Below are 25,983 nucleotides of genomic sequence, written 5' to 3'. Positions count from 1 at the left end.
GCTCGACCAGTCGAGCGGTGCTCGACTCAAAGTCCAATGAGCTATTTGGTTTGAAATTCCGTGGGGCTCAACCAGTCGAGGGTCAGGCTTGACCAGTCGAGTGGGCTACTCGACTGGTCGAACACCTGGCTCGACTAGTCTAGAGTTACGCAAATTCAGTCCGGATTTGGTGCGAATTGCGTAAATTTGAGGCGGTTTTGCAAGAGGTGCGGAAGGAAGTTACCTAAACTATAAATATTGGTCCTAGGGGTTTAGGGCTATCAAAAGGGTGAGAGAAAGATAAAAGAGAGAGAGGAAGATTCTGCTCGTAGAGGTGATCTACTTCGCAGTCGACGTCTCAGCGCTTTTACGTCCTCATGAACGATGAAATCTCTCCGTTTTCATTATTCTCTTATTGTTTATCTCTCCGTTTTCATTATTCTCTTATTGTTTATCCACTCCCGCGTGAGTGAAGAAGGTTTGATTCAAGCGGTGTGTGCTTGTGATCAGTTGTAACGTTCTACTTCATAGTGGATTGTTGCTCTGGACGAGGTCCCGTGGTTTTTACCTCTTTGAGAGTTTTCCACGTAAAAATCTCGTGTCGTGTGGTTTGTGCTTTGATTTATTTCATTGCTTTATTATCTCATAATTCTGGTGTTTTTTGGGAGGCTAGATCCTAAGGTTTTTGTGTAACGGCTACCAACATTTTTTTCTATCAAATAGGAAGTGCTATTGCAAAAAAACTATATATACTTCCAAGTGATTGTCCATACAAATCCATGTAAGGGGATTCTGATAATTGGTACTTTGAACTTGCAATGATCATGAAGAAATTAGCCATCTTCTGATTTGTTTTATTGGATTGGTCACTCAAGATCTGCTGTCTCCATTCGGAGCTGATGGAAAAGAAAGAAGTAAAGAAAAGAAAATGAGATCACTTCAATCTCCGTTTGGACTTCTTATGACTTCATTGAGAATGATTTCTAGCTCATGGCTTGTTTGAAGTAAATGGTGTGCTGGTGGTTTCCTCGCAAACAAAAAAAAAAGAAGAAGGATTGCAGTCGATTTGATAATGATAACGTGGCATTGCTTCTTTGGTAACCAAGGATCAATCACCTATGATGCAAATGGATCTTGTTCTATCGAGATCAGATATTTCTATAAGAAATATGAGAGTGTTCAAAGAAGAATGAGAAGGAACCGTCGATGGTGCTCCTTTCCACCTCCTGTCCAATGGTGAGTGTTTACAATATGCAATGGTTGCTTAGTTGAGATTGCTCTTGAAAATGTGTATCAGGTTTCTCAAATCAGTGTATCAAGTCGTCCCATTATATAAAAACCTGATAAAAACACAAGCAATCACAAAACGTTTGTCAATCTACCATTTAAAAGCCAATCCCCAATTGCGGGAAAAAGTCTACGATGATGCTTATGATGTTGTTGTTCCTGTCTTTTTACATGTGGTCCATCTAACGAGTAGGCCGGGCTGATCTTTGGTCCATTTCAATAACTACAGCAGGGCTCAGATGATGCGCACTCAATGTCCCCAAGTGTTCCTGGTTTTCAAATGTTAACAAAGCTGGAGGTGCGAGTGGTATTGGCAATGCTCATATGACATTATCTGCTCCAACCTACACTGCCTGAAGTGATCAAGATAGTGTTAAAATCTAACCAGATAACTGGTGGACGATTTTACAAGATGAAGAATTAATTATTATTATTATTTTTTTATAATGAATGACGAAATAATCTTAACCTTTCAAACGGTGACCTCTAGTTGATCAGATTTTTACAATCCTTCATTCTGGGCAATATATAGAACATTTATCCATGGGCCCCATCTGTACAAACGGAAAGCTCAAGGACACTGCAAATTGCTCAAGGATCATAGGATTTGTCATCACAAAATAAACAGCGAAAACAGCAACTGTGCTAATATCCCAACAACATCAAGGAACGTGACAGCAATAACTGCTGTGGTGATCGTCGAGTCTTGAACAGAGACATTTATTCCATCTTTACGATCGGATAGTTTATGGTGTGCTCCTTCCAGATTTCCTTCTCCAGATACTTTTCATAGAAGCTAACTTCTCCACTATCTTTTACAGACAAAGCAGCCATGCTTCTAGTGCCGTAGCGGCCCTGCACATATCACATTAATCATGGGTGTGCTCATAAGCATTAGAGAATTGAATTGTAATCTCTAGCCCAACAAAATGGAAATAGCCAAACTGCAGCTTCCATCCACAATCATCGTCTGCAGCTCCAAATCACAACTATGTTACTTTCAAGTTGGGCTTGAAAGAAATGTTTCCTAATGGTACTAGGAAACATCATTATTTGTTCAGCATTTCCTCTTTGATAAAGGGTGTTTTTGGTTGCACAAATATCATGAAATTCATGACCAATCACTCTAATTTGGTTCAAAATATCATGATATTTGGTGCAACCAAACACACCCTAAACAAAATGTTTGCAGTTCTTGTGCATCCAAACACAGGCTATATGTTTTCATGGGTGACATGGGAAATAATTAGACTTCCAGCATTTACCAGCTCAGTTTCAACATCAATAAATATAGAACTTAGGTTGAATTCCCACTCGGGATCACAACCAGTATTAGGTAGCTTCTCCTTATCAGCTTTAAGGTGGTCTCCCATCAGCCGTTCGATCATCTCTTTCTCGGGAATTTCTTCCTTGTCATATGCATCAAGTAGGACCTTGAAATTTTCATGCAAGCGTTGAGCCTACACAGAGAAGGAACGGTGAATCATTCGTATGGCATTGGCTAGCTACTAGATATAAAATGGAGAGTCATATCACATGCAGAGGATGAAGAGCAACTGGGCAGATGTGGGACCCACGGAATGCATGCATAAAATCCAACTTGCCCATTCAATGCGTCAGCACATGTTACCCCCACGACCCTAAAGTCAAGACTGATCAGTGAATCAGGTGCGTCACACCACAGGGAACATGTTGGAAGGGAACGTCCACTCTTGATTTGTGTGAAGGGCCCACTGTGTTGTATACATGAAATTGATGCCATTCAGCCCCTTCATCTGGTTTGGATGAAGAGTTGAGACAAAAATGAGGCTATTCTGAAACTCGGGTAGACTCCCGTGGAAAAGGGTGGGCAAAACCTTTCACATTTTTCTCTATGTTGTGTACCACTTGAGTGTTGGATCAAGCTGCCCTTCGGCATTCGAGGCTAATAAAAGGTTATGCATATGATAGACAGGTTGAATGGCCTTTATACATCACGTGGGCCCCACATATTCCCAGTACCACCATAAGCTTATGGTGGTACCAGTACCTATCGAGGTGCCTCAAAATAAATTAGAGGTACTACATACGGCAGAATAATTACGTACAACCTGTTGCATGTAACCTTCTCGTGAAACCCACTACAACATGGCATGTTTAGGAGACCGGAACCATGCATGAGGTGGCATTGTTATGAGTATCACCTGGCACAAAGAGCAAGCTGGTCCACTCATCATACAGGCCACCCCATCAAAAGCAGTGTGATGGTTTAACATTGACTCAACACACACATATAGCCTGCCTGGTGAGTGGACCAGCCTGATCTCTGCACCAAGTGCTATTCATGGGAGAACCTCATGCAGGGCTCTGAAGTCCTACAAACAGGACATATTTGTATGCAGCACTGGGTTGGTTGCATGTTAAGTTCACCTGATATGCGGCCCCGGCTCGACCGCTAGGCAGCTTAGACGGTCGCCTAAGGCCCCCAATCGAGTGAGGCCTCATACTTTTTAAAAAACTGTTTTTCATAAATCCTACTTGCCCTAAAAAAGAGCTAATGCTTATACCACAAAACCCTACCCGAACAGTTCCCAGTTCCCACTTCTCACTCTCAATAAATCTTCTCCCCCTCTCTCCGGCTCGGGGCTGTCTCAAGGCAAGTTGAGGCCTTAGGCGAGGATCCAAATGAAACCTTTTTTATTCTAAATAATATTAATTAAAAATAATAATTATATATAATAAAAAATACTACGAGAAAAGGGTAAACAAGACGGCGATTAGTTGTTGGAGAAGGTTTTTCCCAACTACTAAGAATCGTTGGATGGGCACATGGATTTAAAAAAAAAAAAAATAGTAACGAAACCCATATCGGTCGACTCTGATACCGATATCATTGCAGCCGATATATTGGTATCGGTTGTATCAACGAGAAAATTTTGTATAGGAATTTAAAACATTGGCTTGATTTTATTTTTTTAGGTTTTTAGTTGGACACAAGCCCCCATAAAATCAAATGAAATAATGGAACAAAATGAAGACAATGTACATAATCATAATAGATGTCAAATATCATAGTCATGAAATGTATTGATATCTACTGAAATGTATCGAGATTTAATTTAAAACATAACCAAAGTCAATTAGTGAGTGAAGGAACTCGGGATTAGAAGAATCTTGATACTTACAATTTATTTAAAGTCTACTCTTCTATCCTTTTGAGATGTGAATTTATTAATTAAGTTTGTATAATCAAGTTTATTAAGCAAATATTTTTCAATAGATAATATGGCCAATCCACTTAATCTTTCTTGTAACATAATCGAACGTAGGTAGGATTTTATCTTAAGTTTGGAAAAACTACTTTCTGCAGAAGTAACTGTTATAGGCGTTGTTAATAATCTCCGGTAAAAAATGCGTGCATTCAAAAAAGAATATAGTTTCTTTATATAATTAAGTGTTTCAATTGCAATTTATACATATATTGGTAAAACTTCTCTTAAAACATTTAATTATGATAATTAAGTGTTTTAATTACAAATTTTATATATATTAATAAAACTTCTCTTAAAACCTTTAATTCTGAAAACAAATCTAAACCATCGATATCAGAAAATAATGTGTTTCAAAAAATATTTTTTTCCAATACTCTCTTTTGTTGATTTGATATTGAACACTTGCATCAATACTCTTTTACTTTTTCTTAATCATGTCTCTAAATCAACCCAAGCATTCATGTTAGTAATATATGCATTTGTTGTTTCATGAGTTTTAAGCTTAGAACTAAGATTCTTCCAATCTCGAGTTCCTTCATTCACTAATTTGACTTTGGTTATGTTTTGAATCAAACAATTTGCAACAAACAAAATATCATATCAAAACCTTTTGAATATGCTAACAATTTCTTATTATGCTTTTCTCCGTTTGGCAATTTTCGAATGTAATATACCGTAGAAAAATGTCTAAAGTTTTCATCAATATGAAATTTTAGATTTGTCTCTAATTGGACATTTTTTCTACTAATAAATCTCTTAATTTTAAATCAACATTATCCCGTCATCCTGTATCATAAATATTTATAGGCATATGATCCAATATTTTATTAATATTTTCATAATCTTTGGACAAATCTTCTAAGAAATTGTCGCTGTAATTTCTTATTTCTTCTAGATTTTCTTGAAGTTCATCGTTATGAATATGTTTATTGATATGATTTTGTTCTAACTCACTCTTATAAATTTACTACATCTTCATGTGTAACTGTTATATTTTGATTGCGTGTATCCGCAGGGATTAGTCTCACTTTAAAAATGAGGTGGGCACACCCCGTGTCTTCAATTTTTTTTTTTTATCAAGAGCTCCTTTTTTAGATTGAATTTAAAAAATAAATAAATAAATTTGAAGTTTTTGATATACATATTCAAATTTTCTACTAGACGATATATTTGTAATTAGAAAAGCTATCACAAACGCAATATGTAGTATGTATAGAGAAGGATTAACTTGACATAAAATAAACTAAGTTCTAAAGTTTAAAGAACAATAGAACCCAACACTGATGGATTAAGAGAATCGATAAATGGTTGTCTTGTCATCTTGTCAAAGATCTTTAGATTATAATCCACAACAACAAGTCACCAATGATCTGTAAAAAAAATAAAATGATAATAATCGATAAAAGTTTTAATGTACATTTAATGTTTGTTTTTTAAAAAAACATAATTCCTATAAAAAATTAACATAAGTAATATGATTCAAAATGCCAACTTCAAAATTCGAAAACTCTACAAAAACCCCATTCCAACAGATAGTCGGAAAATCCCAACAAAAGAAATAATGGTTTTGCATCAAGGAAGTAAGTTAGTGCAATATTTCTGATATTATTCTATTTTCATAAAATTGCAAAAATATTGCAATGTTTTATATCCTTGATGCAAAACCATTATTTCCTTTATTGGGATTTTCCGACTGTCTATTGGAAGGGGGTTTTATAGAGTTTTGGGATTTTGAAGTTGGCATTTTGAATTATATTACTTATGTTAATTTTTTATATGACTTGTGTTTATTAATTCATTCTAAAAAATGAGCTCTTGATAAATTAGTAGTTAGGAACAACAAAAATAAAACAAGTACACATGAAGATGTAGTAAATTTATTAGAGTCAAAACAAAATGAAATAATGAAATAAAATGATATCAATAAACATATTCATAACGATAAACTTCAAGAAAATCTAGAAAAAAAAAAAAGGAAACAAGAAACGAAAACGACAATTTCTTAGAAGATTTGTCCAAAGATAATGAAAACATTAATAAAATATTGGATCATGTGCCTATAAATATTTATGATCCAAGACGATGAGATAATATTGATACAAAATTAAGAGATTTATTAGTAGACAAATGTCCAATTAGAGACATAAATATAAATTTTCCTGTTGATAAAAACTCTGGACATTTTTCTACGACATATTACATTCGAAAATTGTCAAACAGAAAAAAAAAAAACATGATAGGAAATGGTTAGTATATTTAAAAGATTTTGAAATGGTATTTTGTTTTTGTTGCAAGTTGTTTGATTCAAAACATAACCAAAATCAATTAGTGAATGAAGGAACTCAAGATTGAAAGAATCTTAGTTCTAATCTTAAAACTCACAAAACAACAAATGCATATATTACTACCAAGAATATTTGGGTTGATTAAGAAACAAGATTAAAAAAAATATATATATGAAAATTGATGCAAATGTTCAATATCAAATCAACAAAGAGAGAACATTGGAAAAAAAAAAAGTATAAATGAAAATTATTATTGTTGTGAAAACTCTTTCTAAAAATAATCTAGCATTTCGTGAAAGGAATGAAAGGATTTACAAAAATAATAATGGAAATTTTTTAAGTTCAATTGAAATGATTGCAGAATTTGACCCAATAGTGGAAGAACATGTTCAACGTATTAAACATGGTGAAGTAAATAATCATTATCTTAGACATAATGTACAAAATGAATTATATGCTAACGTGTGAAGTAAAAAATACAATAATTATGAAAATTAAAGAAGCAAAATGCTTTTCAGTTATACTTGATTATACTCCTGATGCAAGTCATAAAGAACAAATGACTTTTATATTATGATGTGTAGATGTTTCAACAAGTCCAATAAAAATAGAAGACTATTTTATAGAATTTTTAGTAGTAGATGATACCTCTGGACAAAGACTTTTTAACGAACTTATAAATATTATTTTATAAAATAAAAAATAAAAAATGGACTTGTTATTAATGATGTAAGAAGACATGGATACGACAATTTATCTAATATGAAAGGAAAACAACAAGGTGTACAAAAAAGGCTATTATATATAAATCCTAGAGCCTTCCATACACCATGTGGTTGTCATAGCCTTAACCCAATACTTAGTGATATGGCAAACTCTTGTAGTAAAGCTATATCTTTTTTTGGAACAATACAATATGTATTTTCATTATTTTCTTCCTCTACAAAGCAGTGGAAAATTTTACAAGAAAAACTTTCCTATTTAACTCTTAAATCATTGTCACAAACACGTTGAGAAAGTCGTATTGAAAGTGTTGAAGCAATAATATACCAAGCCCCAGAAATAAGAGGTGCTTTATTCCAATTAATAGAAACTAATGAAGATGTTAAACAAGAAGTGAAGCTAAAAGTTTAGCACCAAATGATATGGAAATTTTTTGAGTTTTTGTTAGGCGTGACTATATGGTATGACATATTATTTGTTGTTAATACAATTAGTAAGAACTTACAAACTAAAGATATGTAAATTTCTTTTAAAGAGATTGAAATTAAAATGGAAATAGAATCGGTATTTCGTAAAAAACATAAAATACGTAGAAAGAAACATTTTGATGAGTGTTGCTGACAAGTCAATAATACAATCATTAGAAGAATATTTTAAAATTGAGTATTCTACATGTATAGCAGATCAAGCCATCTCTTCAATTCATAGTAGGTTTGAACAGTTTAAAGCATATGAAGATATTTTTTGTTTTTTATTTGATTTAAAAAAATTAAAATCATTAAATGATATTGATTTGAAAAAATATTGTCTCAACGTTGATTTCTTTAAAACAGAAAGTATTTTCTAATATCAATGATTTAGATTTTTATTTTTCATTTTTTAGAATTAAAGGTTTTAATTAGAGAAGTTTTACCAATAGATATTATAATTGAAACACTTAATTATATAAAGTAACTAGATTTTTATTTTTATTTTCCAAATGCATACATTACTTATAAGATATTATTGACAATACTTGTAACAGTTGCTTCTGTAGAAAGAAGTTTTTCGAAACTTAAATTAATAAAATCCTACCTATGATCAACTATGTCACAAGAAAGATTAAGTAGATTAGCCATGCTATCTATTGAAAAAGATTTGGTTAATAAACTTGACTATACAAAATTAATAAATTCGCGTTGCAAAAGGCAAGAAGAGTGTACTTTAAATAAATTGTAAGTACTAAGATTCTTCCAATCCCGAGTTCCCTCACTCACTAATTGACCTTGGTTATGTTTTAAATTAAATCTCGATACATTATGATATTTGACTTCCATTATGAATATGTTCATTGTCATCATTTTGTTCCATTATAGGGGGCTTGTATCCAACTAAAAAACCCAAAAAATAAAAATAAAATAAAATCAAGCCCGATATTTTGAATTCCTATACAAAATTTTCTCACCGATATGGCCGATACCGATATCAACTGCAATGATATCAGTTTCAGAGCCGACCGATATGGGCTCTGATACTGTCTTTTTAATCCATGCGCTCATCCAACGGTTCTTTGTAGTTGGGAAAAGCCTTTTCCAACGACTAAAAACCATCTAGTTTACCCTTTCTCATAGTATTTTTTATTATATATCATTATTATTTTTAATTAATAATTTTATTATTTTTTTTTAAGGCCTCATTTGGATCCTCGCCTAAGGCCTTGCCTTGAGACAGCCTTGCTAATATGGGTTGTAGGTGATTATTGCTCCCACAAAAAAACACCAAGCATTTAGGAAATACTTGTATGAACATATATTGTTAAGATGGGTGCCTATGCTTTTTCTTTTTTTTTTTCAAGTGCATTGCACTTATATCAAACTTTACATAACAAGGACACACACACACACACAACATATATTGTTAAGATGGGTGCCTAAGCTTGTTAGATTTCAAGTGCATTGCACTTATGTTAAACTCTACATAACAAGGATACACACACACAAAGTTATAAAATAAATAAATACACTCTACATAACAAGGACACTGAGAGAGAGAGAGAGAGAGAGAGAGAGAGAGAGAGAGAGAGAGAGTATATTGTTAAGATGGGTCCCTTCAAGGAAACTGAGAAAGATAGTGAGCACACATTGTTAAGATGGCTGCCTATGTTTGTTATCTTTCAAGTGCATTGCACTTATGTTAAGCTCTACATAACAAGGGAGAGAGAGATCACCATATATTAATGAAACTTTAGGGTGAGTTTAGATTCCGTGGATAACGTAATAACTACCCAAAAATAGGATTCCAAACATGGGGTGCCCGTTTGGATAGCAAGTGGAATCCTCAAAATTCATTAGGCAACAACTAGGGTTGTACACGAACCGAGTTAGCTCGGTTAGCTCACTCGATTTGACTCGAGTTCGAAACTGAGTTCGAGCCGAGTCTAGCTGATTTTTTGAGCTCGAAAAAATTTTGAACCGAGTTCGAGCTTGCCTGAGCTCGACTCGACTCGACTCAAACTTGGATCAAACCAGTTTGGTGACTCAGTCACTTTGCTATTGATATTGCTCACCAAGTGTTTGATGGAATGACTCAACGAAGTGTCGGCTGGTGGCAAGGAAGGTATGTATATGAAACAAATACCCTTTTTTCTTGATTTTGATGTTGCCTACAAGGTGTTTGATGAAATACCTGTAAACAGCTGCTATTGTTTTACATACAGTAAGAAATTGAAAGTGCACTCCATGTGTTTGTGAAAATGTTGCACAGGCTCGATCTTGGCTTAAACTTGGCTCGAACTGGCCTGAGCTGCTTACCGAACCGAGCTGAGCTGGCCAATCAGGCTCGAGGACCGAGCTGAGCCGAGTTCGAGCTAGGGTTAGCTAGTGGCCGAGCCGAGTCGAGTTGTGCCAAGCTCGACTCGGTTCGACTCGTGTACACCTCTAGCAACAACCATCTTATTTCTTATGCCAGGGAATTCTGACTGTGAACAAGGGTGATCATTACTACATAGATCCACGTATTCAAATAGCCATTGTATTATCAATGGAAAGGATTTCCATTTTTGCATGGATTTCGTGTATCCCAGCACCCACTTAACGGAAATGTTTATAAGAAAACAATTTTATTGGAAATGCTATATGGGTTAGCACACTTGACAATTAGTAGGTAACGTTAGTACAGGATGAGCACTGCAGAGGTGAGGATGTTGAGATGAACTTGCGAAACGACAACAACGATAGAATCGACAACAAGGATATCCAAAGCATCTTAAGAGTAGAGCCGACTGTGATGGTTTCACCATGTGAGACCCGACCCGAGTTCGCATGTGTGCATGTGTGTGTGTATGCATCTCGTTTATTTTGGTCCCGCAGTCCTGCCGGTCAAATTCCGGCGACCCGCGACCCTCGGATAGTGTTTGCGGTCATCCTTAAGTTTGATCACGTAGACCCGACTCGGATTGACCCGAGACCTATGCCATTGCGTCCGCCTCGTCGCTGCGATTCCGATCACATAGACCCGTCCTGTGCATTAATTCGATATGTACATCTCAAGTTATGAGTATTGATCGATATGGGCCATTGATTGCATGATTGGTGGACCCCACCATGGGTTGCACGTTTTCCCATGCCATCATTTCACACTAGCCTGAGATTTCTACAAAGGCTATTACCCTAAGCCTTGTTAATATCACCATAGGCCACCATCATTGCCTAGGAGAGAGAGAGCTCATCATTACAAGGCTTAAAAGTCTCTCTCTCTCTCTTTCCCTCTCATTTCTCTCTCTCCTCTTCTTCCCTAGCAACTTCCCTCCATTTCTCCAGCCCATCTTCCCTCCATTCCAGCCCCTTCCAAGCTAGATCTCTCCCAATCTAACCCTCAAAAACCCATCCCAACCATTAAAACTTCACCATTGGAGCTATAGAACCCAAGTGTGGAAGGAGGAGGATAAGCTTTGAGGTGGGTGCTTCATCAACATTCTTCATCTCTTCTTCTTCTTCCCTTTCTTCTATATGCATGGAAGCATGTAGGGCCCACCAATCCATGGTGGAGGCCCTACATGGCTCCTAGGATGATGGCCAAGGGCCTAGATCCTTCACAATCCATTCCATGGTGGGCCATTTTCCATGGACCCACTCCGATGATTTCCTCTTAATTCTTGCATCACATGGGCCACCTAGGCCTTTGCATGCATGTAGGGAAGGGATCCCTACCATCCAGGAACTTATTTTGATGTATTTTGGCTTGCATATAAGTGTATGATATAGTGATGGTGTGGATTTGTGTGTGGGTGGCCCATTAGTGACAGGACCCCCACCTATGGCCGATCTTGCTCCTTCTCTCCCTCCTTTCCCTTATCTTCTTCTGTACATTCTCTGATGATGTGTGGCCCACCAAAGTAGGTCAGCAACATCCCAGGCCCCCAGCAAGATGGGACGTCCAAGCCCACCTTGATTGGACGTCCAGGCCCAATCATGCATGCATGGTTTGGATGGCCTCTAAAATGGATTTTTATGGAGGCTTGAGAGCTCTGATGAGTCTGGAATTTTGTGAACCTATCAAGGTAGACCCCACATGAGGAAACAGGGCTATGGACCCCTTGATTTATTTGCATGGGCTGAAATATGGACAGCCTATGTTGCTGTCCAGATTTCAGGCCCAGTTGGAGCATGTGTTTTGAGTTACTGTTTATACCTAACTGTAGGCCTTTTTATCCCAAATTTCTTTAGGGGTTTTGTAGTGTGTGGACCCCACTTTGATGTGGTATGGGGCCCACACCCTACCTCCCATGTTTGAGGCCCATGGGTTGGGCCAAAGATGGCTAACTGTCCAGAAATTTCTGGACAGTTCAGCAATACAGTATGGAGAAAAACACTATATTCACCTGACTTTTTGGAAGAAGTGGGCCACTCCAGTGGACCCCACTTATTGTCCAGATGTAGGGCCACCTTTTCCCCCAATTTTCCAAGGGTTTGGGTGGGTCCAGGCCCACTCCATGTGGTCCCAAACATAGGGACAGATGCAATTCCAGCAACAATCCACCCTGGACAGGTTGGAATTCCGAAATTTATTAAAATACTTTTGGGTGTCTAAAAATTATGAAAATTTACAGAGAGGTGGAACACTCATGGTAGGACCCACCTACAAAATTTTGGGGCCAATGGACGCCTGTACACACCATGGTGGTGGCTGGACCGGCCCACCATAATATGGTGTCCAGAGCAGTCCAATTTTCAGGACAGATTGATTTCCTTAAATAAATTAAAATATTTCTAGATGTCCAAAAATACTGAAATTTTGTGGAGGTATGGTCCACTCATGTTAGGATCCACCTACCAAATTTCAGGGCCAATGGACCCCTGTGCACACCGTGGCAAGGGCCGGACTGGCCCACCACGTTGGGACATCCAGGTCAGTCCGACTTTCTGGACAGACTGTTTTATTTAAATTAATTAAAATACTTAGGAATATCCAAAAATTCTGAAATTTTATAGGGGTGTGGCCCACCCATGGAAGTGTCACCTTGCAAAATTTCAAACCCAACGGACATTCGAGCTGACCGTGGTGCGGCCTGCAAATTTGGGTCAGTTTTGGGCCAAATACCCAGGCCCGTAGGACTACCCACCATGGGACGCCCCTACCTTGGGCTGTTGCTGGGCCTGTATTCCAGCAACATGGCCCACTCCTAGTGTGTATTGTGTATTCCCCTCTCATCTAATGGGGCCCATAGTGATGTATATGGATCATCAGAAAATAAATACTATAAATTAATTTATTTGCTGGACTCCAACAAACCCAGAAAGCGGGTGGGCCGGAAATTCAGCAATGGGCCCAATGTTGCCGCCCCATAAATGTCTGTTTTGGGGAAGTATGGCCCACTAGATTTGAGGAGGATTTGAATCAGTTATCTTGCCATTTTAATTTTATTTTTGGGCATTAATTAGTGCATGATTAAGGGCCCATTCCAATTGGATTCTTCTTGAGCTAGTCTTCTAGATTAATGGGCCTCATAGCCTTGGTTGGGCTGGAACTTTTGATAGGCCCATTGGACCCTTGGGTCTTATGGGCCAAATACTCAAGTAGTTGGGCCCTTGCTTGCCCACTATAATAAATACATACTTGGGCCGAGATGTGAGGCCCAACTTACTTGTGTTAAATATAAGGATTTTCCATATGTTGGGATAATGGGCTGCCCATTAGGCCCACCACAATGAGTGAACCCATGACCCTTATGGTTGGGCCCTAACCTTGCTTAAAGGCCCACCAGGTTGCCTATGTATTGGGCTTAGTGTATGGCCCACTAGGCCATGGATTGATTTGGGCCTTGGACTTTTCTTTACAAACGTAGCAGGCTACCTTTTTGGGACCCAGTTGAGGTTAGACGTCCTCCTTGGCGGCCCTAAGGTAGGCCCATAAGGACCTGATAGGTGGTTGAAGGCCCACCTTGGACCTTGTTAGGCTCGTTTCCTCCTTGAGGTTTTAGGACTCCCCTAGCTTGTGGGTCATCCCAAATTGTTGGGCCCCCACTAAGAGAACTTCATTTCTCCTTAGAGTACTTGTCCATAGATCTTGTCCTTGTCCCTCCTTGGGAAGGAGGAATACATTTTACAGGTAGCACACTTACATCATTGTGACCCATATGCATCATCTGTATGAATTGATTGCATTGTATGGTGGTCATTGAGAGATGGAGTTTCTCCCCTTGTGCACTTTGAGTGCCTGAAGCTTGTGCATGATCTGTATGTGTGACTCATGCGAACTCATGCATTGGCATCGCATTTCATGATGATACCGCCCTTGCTTTATCAGGGCCTTGCCTCCACAGGGACATTCGTGGATGGCCGTATGTGTGGACACCGGAAATATTACTTGAGCATACCGAGTGCATAGGATGCCCATGGGTGAAATTCTCAAAACTTCCATAGTACCAAGGATCTGCTCCAATGCCATGACCGGGTGGAAATATGAACGCACGAGGGCTTTACACTTGTAGGCCGTGACTCCTACTGTCGTGTAGTCAGTTGGATAGGGGTGTGGCCTTACCTACCTGGTGTGAGGAGGCGTTGCTACGCTGAGTCTGACTAGCTCGTAAATGGGTCCGCTACCTTCAGGCCTTGTTGGTGATTGGCTGTCCACAGGTGGGTAGTGAGGTCTCTTACGCTCGTTTGATTGTGCGGGGTCTGTAGAGCGGCAGTCATTCAGCAGTGTATTAGACCTCGGTGATTTCCTTATGATTGGAAATGTACTTGATATGTGGTTTGGATATGAGGACTGACATTACTTAATCGCATTAGCATTGGCTGTGTAAGCCCCTTCATGCATCGCCTTGGTATGACGTCCAGTATTCATTGCATGGTATTCATGATAAGCCTTGGTAAGGCTAGTGATATTCTCATTGAGCATGTTCTTTCCTTGTACATCCCGCTATTCTTCTGTGCACCATTGACACAAACTTACACCACCCTCTAAGCTTCTATAAGCTTATGCACAATTGATGCGTGCAGGAGACTCTAGGCAAGCGACATAGTAGCAGGGCGTGGAGTAGAGTTGAGCTGGAGGACTCCAGTGTTGCTGACCCTTTTCTCTCTTTTCCCATTATCTTATGTATGTCCTTTCGGACTTGATGTAAGCTTGTAAAAGTTCAAATTCTTAGTGGATTTTGTGATGTGTATCCTTTGTTATTTCCAAATGTACTTGCTGTGATCTTGGGTATGCTCGCATCGAAAATGATTATACTATTATGGAAATCCTCCTTGTAGGATCCCAGGATTGGAACCTGCCTCAGGAGCCGAGAATGGGGTACTACGGAGGCTATTACGGCCAGAACCTTCTAGGATTCGGGGTTCTCTCATGATCCAATTGTCTATGAAGACAAGGCGGCTTTGGTAGGTAGAAAGTTCGCTATGAGGGATCGACCAATGTCGTTGAAGATTCATGGGATAAGAGATAATTTTATCAGAGTAGGGGTGGTGGAATTCCAATAGTTTTTCATTAATCTTCACGCATGTCCAAATATGACGAGGGAATTGTTCACGTGCGGAAGAAATCGAAGGATTCCATTTTGAAGGCTTTGAAGGATTCATGGTGATAAGGAAGAGAAGAGTTAAAGAAATTTTGGCAGAGTTTCGAGACAAAGCTTTATCGCACCAAGGGCGAATGATTTATGCGGTTGAGTTGCACGCGACAATAGCGCATATAGTCTGCGAGCAAGGTGGGTTTGGTTGGAAGATTGAATTTTAAAGTGAGGAACAGTTGAATGGACCTGTATTGCACCGTCGAAGAGTTGTGCGGGTGAGAAAGTTGCGCGGGCGAGAGAGTTGCGCGGAGCCGCGCAAATTAGATTTTCCATGACAAAGTTTGATCCTTCAAATTGATTCAGAAAAATCAAATTTCGGATCAAGGGGGCATTTGTTGGGGCATCAAAAGTGATTAAGGAGGGAAAGGCGTAAAAGGAGAGAGAGATTTGCGCGGGTCCTAAGTTGTGCGAATCCTTAGTCGCGCGGGTCCTTAGTTGCACGGGTCCGCGCAACTCGCTCAAGTTGCACTGGGGCGCGTAGGTTCCATTAGAAGAAAGGGAGCTAGTGATGCGAGGTGGGGCCCATGGCATAGGAATCGAGGGCTCACACATGCGAATGCCTATAAATACCCCCTCACCCCTTCATTTGAGGGATTGGATGTTCAGGAGGCCAGTCCCTCTGACAGGCATTAAGGGCAGAGATAAGGGAAGAAGGAAGGCCGCGCAACTCATAGCGAGTTGCGTGGGTCCGTGCAACTCCTGTATGAGTTGCGTGGGTTATCTTTGAGGGCAGCCGTTATGTTGAAATTTCTGACAGATGATCAAGTTATTTCGGATATTTCAAAGGAATCCCAGCAGGGGAAACCTGCACAACTCGTCTCCCCTGGAGATTTGATGAAAATGCGCCGGAATGTTGTCAAAATTTACATTTTGATTGCATCTGATTTATATATTTCTCTTTATTAAGAGATTCTATCTTGGAATCAAAGGATCAAGAGAATGTTAACGAACTCAGAATAAATAAGATTGATGAATATTCCCTTTGTTCTATCTTTATCGATGTTAAATAAGAAATTCTCTCAAATCAAATGCATTTCGTTTCTGGTCGAAACAACCCGTTGAAGAGATTGAGGAGATTGAAAAAGGAGATGGTGATAATGATAATCAAGCTGAAGATCATCCACCATTGGATGTTGATGAAGTATTAATACGTACAAATGATGAAGAAACGGAAGAAGAAGTGTATGTGGAAGAAGGAAATGACTCGAATGATGATGGTGGTGGTGGTGGACCTGGTGGTGATATGCCACAATGGCAAATAGATCAATGTATATGATTATTGATTAGAAAATTAATAAATAAATAACTTCTTCATTTTGTTTACTAAGTGTGTTGATGTTGATTGTTGATGTATATGTAGTGTCGAATGTCGAATATTGATATTTCATATTTGTTAAATGTTGAGTTAACTATATTATAGAATGTATGAATGATGACTTAATATTTAATTCATTATGTAAAATTGTAAATGTAATTGGTTTTATTTTACTTAAATTAAATGTATTTCAAGGGCCAATGACATATAATAATTTATTCTGATTTTTCTGATTATTTTTTTTAATTTTTCAAAAAATGCAAAAAAAAAAAAAAGAGTATGCGACCGCATATGCCATTGTGCGATCACATATGCTATTCGACAACATTGTTCGATAAGACTCTTCAAGTTGGCCCCCTAACTTATCCAACTCAACACGAGTTGCATTGACTCGAGCCAAGTCACCGTTTGGTGAAAAGTTAAAAGTTAAATACAAGAGCATGATCAAACCCTTAGGACACAAGGGTAAAGAAGCTAGTCTAGGAGAATAGGATTTGCCTCACCACGTAGATGATGATGGTTCGAACTTGTGACCTTCCCTGCAAAAGTCATTGTCCCAAACAAAAAGGAGCAACCAAAGTTTTTGATCCCTATGGCTATTTTTTACCCTTTTAACTTAGATAAGTATTTTAATATTTATTGGCAATTTGGCCCAATAAATATATTTATTTAATTATTAAATACTGAGTTGAGTCAAGTAAAGATTCAGTTGAGTCTTCGAGTTGACACGACCCATCTAGACATCAAGTCAACTCAAGTGGCTAGGACTGCAGGTTAAGAGGCCCTTCCTCCTTTCCCCATGTGTGTGTGCATTTTGATTGAAACCATTTTCCATGAACTTTCTTCCTGTTTCTGTTTTGGTTGAAAATGTTTTATTTTATTTTATTCATTTCCTCATGATCATCCATCAAGGTATGAAGATTGGCGTACCCCTTGGGTTTTACATATTGGAAGATAGCCGCACCCTGGTTTTTCATAATGAAATATCAATCTTTCAAAATTTTGACACTGTTATGCACAATGAAGATCATATCCATATCATTTTGCATTTCTCGACAAATATAATCTGTTTTGCTATTCTAAGTGGTTACTCTATTCTGGGTAATGAAGAACTTGTCGTTCTTAATTCTTGGATTCAGGAATTCCTCTATAACTTAAACAACACAATAAAATCCTTTTCTATTCTTTTATTAACTGATTTATTTATCGGATTCCACTTGCCCCATGGTTAATTCTTCCCTCCCTCTTTTTCTTTTCCACAAATATGATTAGGAATAATAATAGTTCCAGTCATTTAGTATGGTACACATAATAAAATAATCTGGATTTATTCATAGACTAGTTTCTATCGAATCCAATTGAAATTTTGATTCGATAGAAAGAGATGGTACATTTCTGCACCCACAAAAGGGAATGATTTGGACATTAACTATTGTTGTCTTGGTACTCATAGGGCTCATGTCTAGTTCATCCAAACGTTGGACTGATTGGTGCTACCATGGATGGTGATTGCCTGTCAAATAGTTCAGTTATGAAGATCCAAGCATTCCAGTATGTCACTTCCTTTATGGACTGTAAAACTCAGTTTTTCCCCTGTAAACTAATTTCCACGGGAAATAGTCTCCCAAAAATCAAATATGTAAATAGATCCATTTCCATGAAAAGGTGACTGGTCCCTAATAGCAGAAAATGTGTTTTCATTACGACAAATTTTCATGGAAATATGGAATCAAAGAAAGAGAAATGTTTTCCACGTATTTATTTTCCTTCTTCCCAAAGGGGCACTGACTTCGAGCATTGAAATTTCCATAAACCAGCATTTACTTTCCATTGAGAAGTCTTCAACTAAGGTACTTGGGTAAAGAGTAGCTCCAAACCAGTGGCAGACAATACTAAAATGGTCTGATTCTTGTCAAATATGATCTGTTAAACCATAGGTCATCAAGTCTTTTCTTACTACCTCCATCCACGTCCTTTTGGACCTTCCCCTTTCCGTTTTAGAGTCTTCAACTTGTACCAACTCACTCCTAACAGGTGCAGTTCTTGGTCTCCGTTGCACATGACCAAACCAACTAAGTATACTTTTCCTCAGGAAACAAGGCTAGGGATATCCAGTATATGACTATGGCCAGATTTATCCATGGGTGACATAGATACCTAGTCTGTATCCAGCACTAGTTCCATATCAGGCACAGACATTGACAAATATGCAGTAGCCACGGATGGGTGTACTCATCCAGTTCGAAGAGGATGACTACCAATGACATTTGAAAGAGTACTTGAGTTGGTACCATTCTATCATGAGTCATGTCCTGGATATAGTATTGGCGATTCTTGGAGCAGTGGTGCTATGGCCGTCCTAATGGAGACATAGACAATGACTTTGAGCAGCCTTGTAACTCTGTGTGTCCGAGGTAGAGATGTAGTGGGCAGTAGGCACATATGTATTTTATTATTATTTATTTTTCCTTCCTTATTTGACTTTTAAATGTATTGGTTTTGTTTTGGTATTTGTATTGTATGGTTTATGAATAGTATGAACTCCTTTTGGAAATAACCACATCACTTCTAGCAGATAGCATAGTTTAGGACCCTGTACAGAGGAAACATCTTACGCATACTTGTTTTTGTGATGTTTTGATTTCTAAGTGTGTAATCATCTCTCTTTTAACATCTCCTAAAGTTCCATTTCAAAATTCCATAATCTTCTCAATGTTTCCCTCAAACAGTGATATGATGCATGTGATATTTCCCTTACAATACCGATATGTTTCCGGGTCCCAACGATACATGTATCGATACCGATATTGTGACCGCTAATTAAAAGTAATGAATATTCGACTCAAAATGCAATGATATCCACATCATTGTCAAGAATGTTAAAAGAAAGAGAGATGCTCTGACAAAGCAGATGGATAAAAAATTAATGATCATAGTTCTATTGAATTCGCATGCTAGATTCACAGAAAGTAACAGAACATGAACCGAATTGATAAAAATTATGTGCAATCATATATAGATAAAGGCTGCAGTAAAAAAAGCCAACATTACCATAATGTTTGATGGCATTAAGGAGAATGCGAATGTACACCATCCTAAGTCACAAGCTAACCTTAGGCCAGGGAGTGTCTAGTTTTGCATTTGAGAGAATGTGAATGCCTGGAGACACCTCTTGAATGGGAGAGAGCTCTCCTTTAGGCCTATTGGAGACATAAATCATGGTCTTTGAACAAAGATCAGCTAATATGAGATTAAACCCATTATACTGATCTCCTTCCTTCGCCACCTCATTTGCAAACTCTAGTGGGCTCTTTCTGCTCTACAGTCATAGTCAAACACCAAACACCAAAACCAAAACCAAAATCAGGTGAAGATAAAATCTTCATAGCAACTCCATCACATGTTTTCTCCATATCTATAAAAACCATAGGTAGATTATTCCTCTCTTTATACTTTCCAATCAATCGTCTAAGGAGTAAGGACGAAAAAAGGGAGGATAATTGCATTGCATAGAAAACAAAAGTAATGTGTAATGACAAATTGACATTGGGTTATGTTTCTTTACAAGGGAAAAGGTCAAAATCATAGATAATGACTGTATCAAACTAAAAAATAATTCATTGCAAGTGATCTAATCAACTAAAGTTATAAATTAAAAAAAAAAAAATGAATTGAGCGAGAACATTTAATAGATAAAATCCATGTCATTTTTCAAATCATATAAACATTTTAATAGATAAAATCCATATCAGTTTTTGAATCATATAACCTCCAAGAAATGTAGTGGCAGTGCTCCTCTACTCTTTGCATTAGAAATTCGGTCAGGTTCCCTCACATTAGTTAGAAAAGCCAAGCGCCCATTTCTAGTACAAGCCAACCAAGTGCCCCCTGCAAGGCAGTCCCTGCCACCCAATATGTTAGAAGAATCTTCCCACCATGAGAGTGGCTTAGTAGGCCTGCATGAATGCAATTTCAAATCAGCCCAATTACGGAAAAGTAAAAAAGAAGAAGAAAATATTATTTGACAACATGACCTGACTCGATGTCCATTGGAATCGAGTTGACTAAGGTGATGCTTCTAACTAATATTTAAATGATATTGAGAACTGATCGCCTACAGGTGCTGAAATTCTGCATGATAACTTGTCGGGCAATTCCATATTTCTTGCAAACTAACCATGCAAGAAGGCCCCAACATGAGGATCATCTGGCACAAAAATCAGGCTGGACTGCTCATCGTTGGAATTAATGGATAATTGATGGTGTGAATCAACATATAGGTGTGACCCACCTAATGAGTGGATCATCCTGATCATCAGGCCGGGTGATCATCACCGTGGGTCCAACCGTTTGAATGGTATGGCTATGGCTATCCTACACAAGTGGCACATTGGCGGGAAAGCCAGTACCGCATGACCATGAAGGGACTTGTAGTTGATTAGTTCTCATTGATATTTTTTACATCGTCACCTAATTGCATCCACCCATTTCTAGTTAAGGAATTGAAATAGTACTTGAATCCCAAAACAGGAATGTGGGTGTATGCAAAAAAAAGAATGGTGAGTGTAAATCGTGCCACCCTTTCAAAATGCATAAGCATTTATTGAAGAAGCAATAGAGTCGATTACGAAAAGTAATAGTTTGAAAGGCTAGTTGGAATTGATCTGCTGTGGGATTTACATTAGACGCTATAGAAGTGCTTGAAGTACTAAATGGAATAGGTATTTGTTTTGTAGTGGTTGGAGCAGCAAACTCGGTTCGGCAAGAATCTCATTTTGGGTAGTGCAGAGGAGGAATTGGCCCAAAAATTGGATTGGGGTCAAGATGCAGCCAGGCTCTAGCGGTTGACTCAAGTGCCCCCAGAACCTCGCGAAATGGTCACCTATTACACAGCTCACTAACTTTGCTTGTTTGAATTTGGGAAGAATTGTATCGGAAGAATTGTGTCATTGACAAACAATCGGGACAAAGGTACACGTCTATGGTTTGTCAACCCCCTTGTGCACGGGAACCTAGACTTTTTTAGACAAGTGATCCAACACATGACTATTAAAGAAAGCATGTAATAGCAGACGGCAACGAGAATAAAGAAAATAAAGAGAAAGAATGGAGATTAGAGTGGGGAAGGGATAGATTTCACTGGAATAGGCACCAATGAGTGTCTTGGAATCGGCACCAAGACAAGGAAGAGGAGTCCGCACCTCTACCAGTGAAAAGTAGAGCTGGACACAAACCGAGCTAGCTCGGTTAACTCACTCGGCTTGGCTTGAAAGTTGGGTTCGGGCCAAGCCGAGTTGTTTAATTGAGCTTGAAAAAATTTCGAGACGAGATCGAGCTGGCTTGAGCTCAATTTTTATTTTTTATTTTTTTTAACACACGCTCACACACCCCCACACACTCATGCTGGTGGAATTTCACCACCTATGGGTACTCAAAACCTTAACCGAGAGTTGAAACTCCCGAGAGTCTACCACCCGGGCAAGAGTAAGGACCTGCTCGAGCTCAATTTGGTTTGGCTCGACTCAGCTCGATTTATATATCTTAGTTAATTATTTTTATATTTATATATTAATATAATATAGTATAATATAATATATAGTGAAATGCTCAGCTAGGCACCGTTTCTCATAAGAACTCCTGAGCACTTTTTGATACATGATGTGAGCACATAATCTAAACCATCCATGTGATGCAACACCCCATGAAACCCCCAGGGCCTAACTTTCAGCCCGATCCAAAACTCTGGTGGGCCATGGAAAAAGGTAACGGTTACCTCCCTTGATTTGCCTCTCTTTGTTACAGCCCACTAGAGTTTTGGATCAGGCTGAAAGTTAGGCCCCGGGAGTTCCATGGGGTGCCGCATCACATGGACTTGTCAAATTTTGTGCCCATGACATGTGTGCAAAGGTGCACACAGATGCTCGCATAAGAAGGTGCACAGATGAGCATGACTCTATTATATATACATGATATATACCTTCTTTTTATTAATAATAATTATATTTTTTTTTAAAGCCCCCTTTTAGTTTTTGCCCTAGCTAGTCAAGCTCAAGCCCCCTTTTTTCGCCCCAGCCGACCTGAGCGCCCTAAATCCACTAATCGAGCGCCCCCGTCCGGTCGGGTGACCACACCAATCCGGCATCGACGATCAACCTCTCTCTCTCTCTCTCTCTCTCTCAAGTTGCTGACCAAACCAAGCCAAGTTGGCCAGTATCCGAATTCGAGCTGAGGCAAGCTATTGATCGAGTCGAGCTTGGCACAGCTTGGCTCGGTGTCCAACTCTAGCAAAAAGTTCTTACTTCAAAAGAAAATCAGGTTACGATGTCTTTCTTTTTCCCAAAAAAAAAAACTATATAAGGCTACCCAATTGACTTAAAGAAACATATAACAAAAACACCCTTGCACAAAACTTATTACAAAGATACCCCCTGCAAAGACTCCTCCTAACCAAAAAGCGCAAGTGCGCTTGTTGGGCTACAGGAGGCCCAACCGCACCACCTCTATTGGCTTACAAAAGTGGTCCGTTGACCTATGGGGCCTAGAGAAGATTCGTGGGCCCCACCCTAGCCTTGGCTCTCATTTTGTAGACCTTCAAGCCCCCCATCATCTCTTCCCGGGTTGGAAAAACTCGAACCCGGCAAGTTGGCAGCTTGGTACCTCTCATACAAGTCTGGATTAAGACGTTGAAAGTTGAAAGCCATAATCCATGAGCAATTGGAGACTGACTACGCTTCCATTTGACAAGGAACTTGTGATACACTCCATCCTAAGTAGACATCAACTAATTATTGTACACATCTTCAATCTCTTCGCCTACAGTAGGCACATGAGGCAACCTTATAGCTCGCTCCTCGAATCCTTCGTCTTCATGTTGGCCATGGTAAATAGACAAGTCTTCGACATTGAACATCGAGCTGATGTGCAAATCTTCTATTAAAACTGAATGGGTTCCCAAATCGAAGGAAGTGGGTCCACATTGTTTCTTCATGATCCCGCCTATTTCTAAAGTTTCAGCATTTGTTTCTATTGGGGAAGTGGGACTTGCAGTTTCTGATGCAGAAACTTTTGTTTTTTCAACAGCAAGAGTCTTTACTTCCTGAGAGGATTCTGTTGCCACAACATCGTTTGCTTCTTCTTCTTTTTCCTCAATGCCAACAGGGCTCTTTAGCTCCTTAATAGAGAACAGCACTACATGAGCTTCTTCAATAGTACTCTTAACCCTGTTTTCTTCATTGAGCTTTTCACTAGCTGTTGTTGCTTCAGGTACTAGATGTTTCTGCTCATCTGGATCGTTCTCCTTAGACTGTTGCTCCGCCAGAACCTTCATTATTGTCTCTAGTGGAGCCAATGTTACTTCTTTGTATGACAAAAGTTTCCTGGCCAAATGGGTGTAATGCAAGGGCATTTTCACACTGGGGTGGGTGGCCCATGTGGGGCGGGTGGCTCGTGTGAGGCAAGACTATTGTTGTCATGTGCGACCGCATATGCGCATATCCATATGCAGATCACATATGCGATCATAGCATATACGATATGGCACATATGTGATCGCGTATGCGGTCGCATATGCAATCACATACAACATATGCAATCGCATATTGGCCAACAATTGACACTTTTTTTGTATTTAAAAAAAAAAAAAACAATTTTTTGTCTATAAAAAGGCTTCTAAACCTCCCCCATTTGCAATATTCTCACTCCAAAACTCTCTCTCTCTCTCTCTCTCTCTCTCTCTCTCTCTCTCTCTCTCTCGGAAGTTGGAAGATCAAGATTCAAGCACTTGATGTTTAATTCATTGTTTATTTGATTTTATTTCTCTCAAATATATTTTAAATATGCAAAATTAGTTATCTATTAACTTAGGAAAGTTACCCTTAATTTCTTATATATATTTTTATTTTTTATTTTTCAAAAAATAAAAAAAATAAAACAAATATGCAGTCACATATGCAATTATGCGATCGCATATGCACATAGGCATGTGTAATCGCACATGATCGCATATACGATTCAACAACATTGGACGAGACCCATGTGAAGTGGGGCCCACGAGGGGGGGTTCGACCGAGTGTCTGGCCTGGGCTATGAGATAAAGGGATTGATTGGTTTGCACTACTAAAAAGATAGACTATCACATTTTTAACCTTACTCAAGAAACAAGAGGAATTCAAAAAGGAGAGAATGAGTAGAGAAAAATTTTTAATGCTCTCCAAATGGGCCTAATGTAGGTTATATATAGGTTTTAGGTGACCTTTGATGAAGGGTCACATGTACACGAATGTAATAAATACATCCATGCATCCTTTGGTGAATACATGTATGTGTCATTATGAAATGATGCATCCTTTGGTGGATATATGTATATTTCATTATGGATGTATACATGGATGTTCATGTACTTAATGGATGATACATGTATGCACATTTACATGAATGGCATACACTATATATTTGAAACACATATGAAACACAACGACCATATCTTTGACTACTCGTCAAAAAGTACCTAGGTTCCCATGCATAAAGGGGTTGACAAACCACACAAATACTTCTATGTACTTTTTTCCCCGACTTCTCATCAATGACACAACTTTTCCCAAATCCAAACAACCCCTAGGAGGTAAAACTCCTTCACAATGACACTATGGTTTCGATGCACATGAGGAACACTCTTATCTATACACATGTATTAGAAGGCGCCCAGCATGCGACCATCCAAGTTCAAGTTATATATATATAGTGTTTCCCTTTCCATGTGGGGTGAAACAGAGTCGACCCGAAACAGGAGGGAATTGAGGCAAGTGGACGCGGGGGAATTATGGAAGGAGTGAGAACTCACCTGGTGTGATATTCATCTCTGTTGAGGAGAAGTATAAGAGGATAGAGGGGATGGGATTGCCAGATCCATACTGCTATACACATGCTTTTTCCTTCTTTTCTTTCCTTTTTACTTTACAAAAATCAATTTCTTCTTTCTCTTTTTCTTTTTCCCCCTTTTTTTTTTAGGTAGGTGAGGGGTTGCTGTTGCAGCGGAGCGAGGGAGTAGAAATAGAGAAAAGTCATCATCGATCGGAGGGATTTTGAAAAGTCACG

At 38.6% G+C, this 25,983-nt stretch overlaps 2 protein-coding genes across 2 annotated transcripts; one reads left to right on the top strand and one right to left on the bottom strand.

Annotated features, from left to right (window-relative positions):
- Positions 1 to 1,717: 1,717 nt before the first annotated feature.
- On the bottom strand, positions 1,718 to 25,913 carry LOC131243320 (uncharacterized). Its single transcript, XM_058242573.1, has 5 exons — positions 25,730 to 25,913; positions 20,660 to 20,846; positions 20,003 to 20,209; positions 2,532 to 2,726; positions 1,718 to 2,121 (listed from the first exon to the last, which is right to left on the bottom strand). Exons 1-5 carry the CDS (start codon positions 25,810 to 25,812, stop codon positions 1,987 to 1,989), a joined length of 807 nt encoding a protein of 268 aa, XP_058098556.1. The 5' UTR covers positions 25,813 to 25,913; the 3' UTR covers positions 1,718 to 1,986.
- LOC131243321 (uncharacterized) lies at positions 7,962 to 8,634 on the top strand. Its single transcript, XM_058242574.1, is given in 2 exon segments — positions 7,962 to 8,259; positions 8,549 to 8,634. Coding segments are annotated over 2 exon segments (213 nt in total). The 5' UTR covers positions 7,962 to 8,132.
- Positions 25,914 to 25,983: the final 70 nt, after the last annotated feature.

Source organism: Magnolia sinica, chromosome 4, assembly GCF_029962835.1.
Source record: "Magnolia sinica isolate HGM2019 chromosome 4, MsV1, whole genome shotgun sequence".
NCBI lineage: Eukaryota > Viridiplantae > Streptophyta > Magnoliopsida > Magnoliales > Magnoliaceae > Magnolia > Magnolia sinica.
This window is presented reverse-complemented; position numbering and strand designations above follow the sequence as displayed.